General features: G+C 44.8%; 1 protein-coding gene across 1 annotated transcript in view; it reads right to left on the minus strand.

Annotated features, from left to right (window-relative positions):
• SLC9A9 (solute carrier family 9 member A9) overlaps positions 1 to 1,154 on the minus strand; it is a 574,162-nt gene extending 573,008 nt beyond the window's left edge. The window contains exon 1 of the mRNA XM_004597757.3: positions 844 to 1,154. Within this exon, the coding sequence (XP_004597814.2) occupies positions 844 to 1,018 (175 nt within the window). The 5' untranslated portion in view covers positions 1,019 to 1,154. The remainder of the gene's footprint in view (positions 1 to 843) is intronic.
• Positions 1,155 to 10,135: the final 8,981 nt, after the last annotated feature.

A 10,135-nucleotide genomic window follows, 5' to 3' on the forward strand; every position in this document is an offset into this window, starting at 1 on the left:
TTTCAAGTCTACTGAGGTCTTGCACTTTAATTCCAAAGATAAGAATACAGACTGGATAATCTGTTACACTTTATTGAACTTCCTGAAAGGGATGGCATGGCCAACTACAGGGTAAGAGCAACACTTTGGGAGTTTACCATGCTCCACGAATGCTTTTCCATGCTCTGGCTTCCAAAAACATCAAAGAGAAACAAGAACTACACGGCCAATCGCACAATTCCCAATTGTAAATGACAATATCTAAAATTGGGCTAAGAAAAAAAAAAATACTACGTAAGGAAAACTGTTTATTGATGACTTTTTATTATAAGAAAGTAAAACATTATTTATATTCAAAAAGGATTGGGATGAGATTCCTAAGAGGGATGGTGTCTTTTTCTTTCTTTGTTTTTGCAAGTTTTCTCCTGGAAATTCTCTCATATGAGAGGATTTCCTCCATGCCTGAGCAGTGATACCCTTTTCAGAACTTTCTAATGCTCTTCCCTTGGCGCTGCCTGTGAAACAGGGCTCATCTTTTGTGCCTGCAGAGCCATCCCCTCCCAACAGCAGCAGGAAAACAAACAGCTCACAGGGCTCCACTCCCACCTGACAATGGGCCGGCAGCTGTCAACAGACTTGCCGCCCCAGAACATGACTATGACATTCGCTCCCGTGACAAGGCAAATTCCCGCAGCTCGTCTGGAAAGGGATTTACATGCGTTATACCGCAGCACCTTTCATCAAGCTAATGACATTTCAGTCAGCACATTTCCTCCCAGTTTCGGTACTTTGCCATCTGAGCACAAGTCTCTAATTACGCCCCAGCAACAAGTTTCACATCAATCCCACCATTTATGCACTCACCATACACCATCGCTCCTCCCGTTTCATGCAAGAAGCGGAACCGATGATTTTTAAATAGCCAGATTGTCAGAATGGTGAGGATGAGCAAAAAATTAAAGACCAGCAGCTCCACCGCTCCCTGATGTTGAAACTGATACTCATCCTGCTCCGACAAGAACCTCGGGTGCCTCTCCATGCTCCTGTCTTCTGGGAATTCCTTAGATTGAAGCCTGGATAATGGCTATTTTATCAAGATTTGCCAAGACAGTCTGGCTGCCCGAGGGTCTCAGAATAAACACTGCCACTTTAGTTGCTACTTAGCAGCTTTCTGCCCTGGCTTAGCATTCGGATGGCTTCTAGTTACAACTTCCTGTTTCTCTCTTAAAGCAGCCCTGTCTCTTTTCAAACAGAGTGCAGTTTGCTCAGCGACTCCGTCTATACACGCCTCGTTCTGTGAAAATATCTTTCACATTGGACAAATCTACAAGCCAGATCTTGAGGCGTGTTCCCTTGGTTTCCAACAGGTTCTGGTGAATTGCACATCAATAATAATAAAAGCATGTTACGACAGCATTGTTTAAGTTCAAAAAGCCAATTGTAGGTGCCCTGTGTTGTGCTCATCAGGTTAAGCCACCACGTGAAACACCAGTATGTCCTGTGGGCAACAGTTCAAGTCTCAGCTAGCTGTTCCACTTCTGATCCAGCTCCCCACATAAGCAGCAGGGGATGGCTCAGGGGCTTGGGTCACTTCCACCCCCATGGGAGGCCAGGATGTCTAGCCCAGGCCATCTGGGAGATAAAAAAGCAGATGGAAGGGTCCCCCGCTCGCAACTAAAAAGCCAGTTTCAGAATGATGCCCTCACGCACATGCAAGGTGCTTTCTCTCCAACCAAAGCCTGCCAACATGATGGGGATGGAATGCGTTGCTTTGACCTAAACAACATCAGAAGCAAGCATTTCATCTATTAACTCTATCTTCAATTTTCTTTTTCTTTTACTTTTTCTTTTTGTCTTTGGTTTTATATAATTCGTAGTCACAGAGAATAGCTAACATTTAAAATCTGGATCAACTATCTTTAACAACAAAAAGGAAGAAAGTAAAGGATAAAAAAGGAACATTCTATCCCATGTCTCCAACTGTGCCATCTGAATATGTTGCATCAGAAGAAGGAAATGAAGGAACTGCAAGTCTTCGAAGGAAGAAGCCATCCAGCCACCCTTAGCCACGCCACAGAGGACGACTCCTCTCCCTGGCACGCAGCACCTACGGGATCACAGCAGAGACCAAGCTTCCCTGTCCCTGGACAATGTCCCTCATGGACAGAGGTCCTGCCATCAGCAACGCCCAGAGTCCCAAGTGGTTCCTCAGATCATCTCCCACCTGGGAGGCCAGGTCTGTTGGAATTTGTCTGATTTTCTAAGCCATAGTCCCTCAGGACATGACCACAAGACCATGTGATGCCCTGCCTCCTACAGCAGATCCTACAGCAGACATATTCCTCCTACAGCAGACATATTCATCATTTAGTATGTCAGATTGGACAGAATTGGAATTCAAGTTGTAAGCTGTGAGTGATTCCCAGGTAGGCAGAGAGATCAAAAGCATCCTGAAAATAGTTTTGTCACTGAATGCTACAGGTCAAGCATATAACACTATTAGGAACTAGCGACTGTCTCAGAAAACGAATTCACCCGCAGAGTAAGCACACCGACCATGGGCCAGAGCACCGGGCTAGTTCAGTGCCCAGGGGCTGTTTCAGCATCCAGGTTCCTCGGTGTGCTTCCCTTGCAGGGGAGACCTCTGGGACACAGAGATTCTGCTAATGCACAACCTTGTGGATGACTCAAACTGTTTGGAAACCTGTCAGCCAATGCTCGTGAGCACTGTGTGAAACTTTGCTAGCATGTTCTACCCTTAGAATTTTGCCACTCCCACAGGTTTAGTCTTGAGCTGTTAGATGGACAAGATAACACAAACTCAAAGCCTGGGACTTCCTGTCCTTTTGTTGTCAAGTCATCAGTTTGGTTTCCTTTGATCAGAATTTCATTCTATCTCAGCAAAACACACTTCTTTGTCCTATGATATCCCATTTCAATCTTTGACCTATCAAAGCAATGGAACTACAGAGAGGATTCAAATCCCATGAGATGTTTTAATGGAGATTTACATTTCTTTTTTCTTTACCAGAAGGCAGAGTGACAGATTGAGCCTAGGAGATATTGTTTTCATCCATGGGTTCACTGCCCAAATAGCCTGGTGACACGGACTGTGCCTGGCCGACATCAGGAGCCCCAGTTGCCATCCAGGTCTCCCAAGGGGGTGGCAGCCACTTAAATGCTTAAATCATGTTTTGCTGCCTTCCAGATGTACAAGCGAGGAGCTGGCTCAGGGCTTAACAGGCTAATCTCTCCCTGCTGCTGCACCAGCATCCTGTGTGGACAGCAGTTACATGTCTTGGCTGCTCCACTTCCCATCCAGCTCCCTGCTTGTGGCCTGGGAAAGCAGCAGTTGAGGCTGGTCCAAAGCCTGGGGATCCTGCATCCACTTTGGACACCTGGAATAAGATCCCGACTTCTGGTTTTGGATCAGCTTACCTCTGGCCATTACAGCCATTTGGGGAATGAGCCAGCAGATGGAATATCTTTCTGTCTGTCTCTCCTTCTTTATAAATCTTCCTTTCCAGTAAAAATAAATAAGTCTTTAAATTAATAAATAATAAAAATTCTAAAGTTGATGTTAACATATTCAAGTCAAGCTTCTTCCCATTGTTGAACATCATGCCTACTGCTTCTAAAAATTGACAAGATCTCACACATATGGCCCCTACTTCCGTGGCCATTATCTGTCAGGGCTGAGTACCCTGTGTTCCAATTATAGCCAGTTTTCTTCATATCCATTCACCTCATGTTGGTGTAAACAATGAATACACTAATTTCTGATCCAGGTTCTCACCTCCCACAAAGACAGAAATACTGAGGCTGGGGGAGGGCAGAGTTTTGGCAAGTTCAAGTCCCAGCTGCTTCAACTCTGACTCAGCTTCCTTTGAAGGCACCTCAGAAAGCAGCAGACAGACAGTGGTTCAGGTCCTTGGGCCACAAGCACCTAAGGCAGAGACAGAGGAGTTCCAGGCTCCTGGCTCTGACCTGGCCCAGCTTTGGCCAACTGGGAAGTGAAACAGCATGTTCTCTCTGTCTCTCTCTTCCTCCCTTTCTGATTCTACTTTTTTGAAAAAATAAAGCTTTTAAAAAGCAATGATTAGCATTATGTGGAAATAGGAGAAGAATTTATTTACCAGTGAAGAAATGAATGCACACTCATTGGTGAGTGTGACCACTCTCCTACAACCTCCAGAGAAATACCCATCATGAATGGATCAAAGCATTCCAGCCAATGAGAGAGGGCGAGACTGAGAACGTACCTACCAACGTAACCTCTTGAGGGAGAACAGGGGCAGCCCACCCAAGAGTGGGCGAGGTCGATCCTACCCAAGTTGGAAACAGAATAACAGTGCTACTTCTGAGTGCATTCCATGATGGAACAGAAAACTGGCCCCTTCCATGTCCCTCCTCTTCAATAAGGAAGAGAACAGCAACCAATACGATACACAACAGGAGGGATCTGAACTTGTGCCCTGGTCCCAGATGGGATGGCGCATCCTGGTAAGGCGGGCGTATCTTACCCACAGTTAAAGAGACAGCACACTGTGCCAGGATAGAAGTGTCGTGGCTGGCCTACACATGAACCCACTGCCCAGTCACACTGTTTCTGTATCATCATTCATTCAGGGTGCCTGTTTGACTCCTGCATCTGTCTGAATGCCAGTCTCTTGGTTTCTTCCAAGAGTAGAATATATTGTCTAATTTTGATTCGTTTTCTTCTCAAAATGTCATTTTTTAACCTGCTGGGCCAGAATAAAAGTAAGCATATGAAACAGAAACACACAGCAATGGGTCAGGAAACATTTGGCTTAATTAAACAGCAAAATGCTTCTACAAATGAGGGATTGCAGACTCATAGAGGGTGGGCAACACTCCCCAGATTGTACAGCCAGGAGTTGACATTATGTGTGAAGTTAACGGCCTTAAGATAGTGTTCCAGCTGGTGTGATTGACTTGTTAAAGCTTGTCAGGGAAGTCCTTGTGCCCTGTGTCCTGAGAAATCAAGGCACATAGAAATCAAGGCAGCTGGTTACACAAATAGCCAACGTTCCCCTATAGTGTTAGTAATAACTTTTATTTATAAGTGTCTTGAAAGAGATGCTCGTGTAAGGAGGACTCTCGATTAAAAATTAACATTTTGGAGGGGCAGGTGTTTGGCACAACAGAAAGGAAATCATTTGGAATGTCAGAGTGGCTGAGTTACAGTCCCAGCGAGTATGTTCTGCTTCCGACGCAGACCCGGGGAAGGAACAGGTAATGTTTCAACCTCCTCGGTCCCTGCCACCAGGTGGGACACAGTGCACTTCCTGCTTCCTGGGGTGACCTGTTTCAACCCTAACTGTTGTGAGCATTTACAAAATTTTAAAGGTTTGTTCACTGATTTGAAAGAGAGGGCGAGAGAGCCACTTTTGTTTACTTCAAATGAACACAAAGGTTCGGGTTGGTCCTGGCCAAAGTCAGCCTGAATCTCCAGCCAGGTCTCCCACTTGGGTAACAGGAGCCCAGTCAGCTGGGCTGTGGTCTGCTGCTTTCCCAAGCATATTAGCAGGGAGCCAAATCAGAAGTGGAGCAGCCAGGACTTGAACCAGCATTCGTGTGTGATGCTAAAGACACAAGTGGCAGCTTAAACAGCAGCACCACAATGCCAGCCCCTGCTGTGGGCATTTAGGGAAGAATCAGCAGATGTAATATATTTCTCTCCCCCAATCCAAGAAAATGAAAAAACTGTTGTTTTTTTAATTAAGGCACTTTTTTTACTACCTGATAACCATAACCCTTAGTGTCAAGTTTTCTCGTAAAATTGGGTTGGAATCCAAACCTTAGGAACAGGTCTTCCCAAAAGAATTATTCATCATCCTTGAATCTCACTCTTAACACCTGCTGGCTACTGAGTTGACAGTTTCTGCTGCAGAGTGAAATACGCAAATGAGAAATGGCAACCACAAAGAAAAGGCTACTTATCAGTTCCTGTGCCCTGCCTCTGCTGATTCAGTCACTTGGTAAGTTAACATTAAGGAGAGGACATCCTCCCCCATTCAGGTGATTGTAGCACAGCTGTTCACACACTGAGGAATGTTACATGATCCGATCAATCACTTGAGAGCTCATGTTCTTGCAGAGGTAGGGGACCATTCCTCTGCCAAGAGCCTTCCAGATATTTATAGCCTCATCTGTTGGCCATATGAAATTATCAGCTTAAAAAGTGGTCTGTTGTGAATGTATTGGCTTTTAAGTCCCAGTTGTGGCTGTCTTGGTAGGACAAGACCACATGGTTTTTCGGGCTTTACACCGCCCCCAGGCTGCATGTTTCCTCAACCTTGTGAGGATGGTGGAGACTGAAGGTCAGTGGTTGAAAAAGGCAAGCTTTCCAAGGGCAAGGAGAGATGGTTCTGCTCCCCAGAGGCCATCCTGCTGGGACAAAGGTGCTGAGCCCTAGCCATGACAGCCCCTTTTCCCTAAAGGGGTAATGGCCCTTAACCAGGGACTTGGGAGTGATGAGAAAGCCAGAGGGCACCCTTCTTGCTTACCTCAGCCCATTCTCACTCCATTTCTTGAAATCCCTTCTCTTCTGCTCCTCCCCCTCTGAGCACCAACACGTCTCCCATTCTATGTGAACAGGGCATCTCTAGTAGGAAGAATAAGCCCAGTCTATTGGACAGTTTTTGTCTTGCATATTTTGAAGGACCAGTTATGAGACAGATTTCACTCCATTTGGGCTCTACATGGCACTGCAAGAGCCAGGTTGCACCTGTTCTCCAAACCAGCATAGCTTCAGGAAATTTTTTTTTAAATGGGAGCTCAAAATGTCGACAAATATCTTGTTAGAGTTACAAGCCAGTCTAGATTATCCCGAAATCTGCCAAGATCAGCAAAATTGTACTTCAACACAACAAATGGCTAAATACTGAAATGAGGTAGACACGAGACAGCTGAATGGTACCCTATAGCCATTTTAAGGTATATGGCAGCCTGTCCGGTCCTGTATATAAACTAGGGTTGAGATGTCAATGAGCTAATCATGGGTTGTGGTTAGGACTTGATTTTTTTTTTTTTAACATACTGGTTACTCAAAACCATGTCAATTCCATAATATTGCAAATTGCTGTTGATGTTATATTGGGACTCTTACTTGACTGTGATGATATTATACCAGCTCTAACTTCGGACCAGAAATGGTCTCCCCAAGAAACTGTTCAACCCATCTGGACAATAAGTAGCTGGACTCCATGCTTGGTATATGTTTGCAAGGAAAGAATCTTGATTAAATTTGAACTGTAATGCTGCATCAAGGTGGAGGAATCCACCAGGAGGGAGGGGAGGGAGAGGGGTGGGGGGATTCCCAGAGCCTATGAAACTGTCACATAATGCAAAATAATTAATAATAAAAAAAAAAAGCCAAGGTTAGGGGGAACAAATAGAGAGACACCACCCAAGCTGGAACTCATCTTAACTCCAAATGCTTGGCATCAAAGACTTGAGAAATTTCATTTTTGTGATCTCCCATTGTGTCCACTTGTTAAAGTTGCATTCTTCTTAGGATGTGCTTTCTACTCTAATTGTATAAACAGATAACTCCCAATTCAGCAGCTAAGAGACCACTTCTGTATCACTTCTCTACATGACCCTCCGCTTCCCAACCTGAGCATTTTTGTTTTTCTGAAGATAAGACAAAAGAAGACAAAGTAGGAGAGAAGGCAGAGTCCCAGCCAGGGGGGGAGGCTGTGCAAGCTAGGGAAATCTTTTCATAAGAGAGGAATGTAAATTCCAGGCAGATTTTGACAGATTTACCTTTTGGTCTCTCCTAAATCACATAAAAACCCAGCATCAGAGCAGCCTTTCTTGAAAGATGTCTTAGTGCGGGTTCCTTCAAAGCAGGTGCTGCAGCAATGACGGACAGCCCAGGATTGATTGGGCAGACAATAACACAACCCAGCAGGGAGGAGGGCTGTGCAAAGACTCCAAAATATTATTTTTCGTAAATGAAATTTTCATCTTTGTTATAGCCTAGTCATTTCTCATACATACCTCCCAAGGGGCCATGCATGCTGAATTTGGACAACTTTATCCACAGATGAGCCTCAGCTGTTCTTTAACACCTAGGGTGACGTTAATTTACATTGGTGAAACATCAATTATGGAATGAGTCCTGTGAAAAACAAAATGGTTCTCTTAGACAAGAAAGTAAGTCATGTCTTAGGGTCTGCAGAGTCTACACTCCATGTCAGCAGCAATAAGAAAGTTCAGTTGGCTTTCAAATGCCATTTTTGATGCCCCTCTCATATTTAAAAGAGTCAGTTTTCTGTTAAAATCCTGAAACTACACTGTGAGCCTATGAGGACTGTGTAACTTGGGCTCGTACACATGTTCATGTAGTTACACTGCACCCTGCTCTTCCCCACCCCTTACATCTTCTGAATCAATGTTCAAACCAGCAGCAAGTGGCTGTCTATTCAATTTAATCATATTAACAGATAACAATGGGCCCAGCGGCGTGGCCTAGCAGCAGCTAAGGTCCTCGCCTTGAACACGCCGGGATCCCATATGGGCACCGGTTCTATTCCCGGCAGCTCCACTTCCCATCCAGCTCCCTGCTTGTGGCCTGGGAAAGCAGTCGAGGACGGCCCAATGCTTTGGGACCCTGCACCCGTGTGGGAAACCTGGAAGAGGTTCCAGGTTCCTGGCTTTGGATCGGTGCAGAACCGGCCGTTGCAGCTCACTTGGGGAGTGAATCATCGGATGGAAGATCTTCCTCTCTGTCTCTCCTCCTCTCTGTATATCCCACTTTGTAATAAAAATAAATACATCTTTTAAAAAAACAAATAACAATGGATATCTCAGGCAACCTGATTTTATTTCTGTAAAATCGTCCTGTATTACTGTGGAAACACACACACACACATAAGCTTTCCAAAACAAGATAGAGTGGCTGTATTTTTGTTACATTGTATGTTGATTCAAAAGAGTTTCTTTGTTTCCTAGATATGTAAATGATAACCATTCCATTGTTGAGTCCAAGGATCTGTGTGTCTGCATATCCCACTGTTGCTTCTAAGCTTCAGGTGTGGGAAAGGCTAGTCTAGCAAATGATCAGAACCCATGCCTCTCAAGAACAGCTGAAGTAGAGTACCTTGTGTTCAGCAGTTGTTGGAAAAGCCCCTCTGGGTTCCCAGATGCTGCCACAAAGTTACTGAAAAGAAGAATACTTACAAGTTGTGTTTAACCTTTAAATCTTTGCCGCAATGCCGGAGCCCAGCTCCAGCCAAGTTCAGAACTTGGGAAGGATGTATGGAGTAGAGGTAGAGAGAAAAGAAATGAACCACCAGGATTTCCTGATCATAACGGACAATGCAAGAAAGCTGTCCCTTCTATTTATGCAGAAGCAGTCACAAGCTCGGGCATGGACTTTTTACATCACGTTCAAGTGGGTGTTTCCAAGGATAATTCTGCCTTTTGTTTCACCTTAAAGCAGGATGTTATCCATCATGACCCTGTGGTCAGGAAGTTCTGAATAATGGTACATATCAACCAGTAACACATTCCTACTACAATCCTCATCCTGCAACTTAATCTGGAATCAGTTAAGGAAGAAAATGTGTCACAGGAGGAACCGAAAGATCAAGGATGGTCAATGGGGGGCAGCGAGACAGCATGAATTGTAAAAGGCCCTTTTGCCAAGCTGTTATCAGTAACATCAACTTCCAAGCGCACAGTGATAGTAAAAACCAACTCTGCAGTGGCACACAATGCCTAAATAGACAGAATTCTCAACAGGGTGGTCCAGTGTCCAGGCAAAAGGAAATGGAACTGCCTTCAGGTGGTTGCAGAGACATCCACTGGCCCTGCCAGGCAGCGGAGAATTCCTTGTGGCCTTGCCTGCAAGGGAAAAATTCTCTACACACCTTCGTGTCCCCCACACCCACTGCACAGACCCCAGCACCAAAGAATAATTCAAATATCTTTTATTAGTGCATGTTAGCTTTAAAGTGAGGAACTATAAATAATACGGTGTGTGTGTTTAAAGATATATTCATTTATTTGAAAGGCAGAGTGACAGAGAAAGATCTTTCATCCACTGGTTCACTCCCCAAGTGATCACAAAAACAAGATCAGGAGCCACAAGCTTCTTCTGTGTGGATGCAAGAGCCCAAGCATG

The sequence above is a fragment of the Ochotona princeps genome, chromosome 3, assembly GCF_030435755.1.
Source record: "Ochotona princeps isolate mOchPri1 chromosome 3, mOchPri1.hap1, whole genome shotgun sequence".
NCBI lineage: Eukaryota > Metazoa > Chordata > Mammalia > Lagomorpha > Ochotonidae > Ochotona > Ochotona princeps.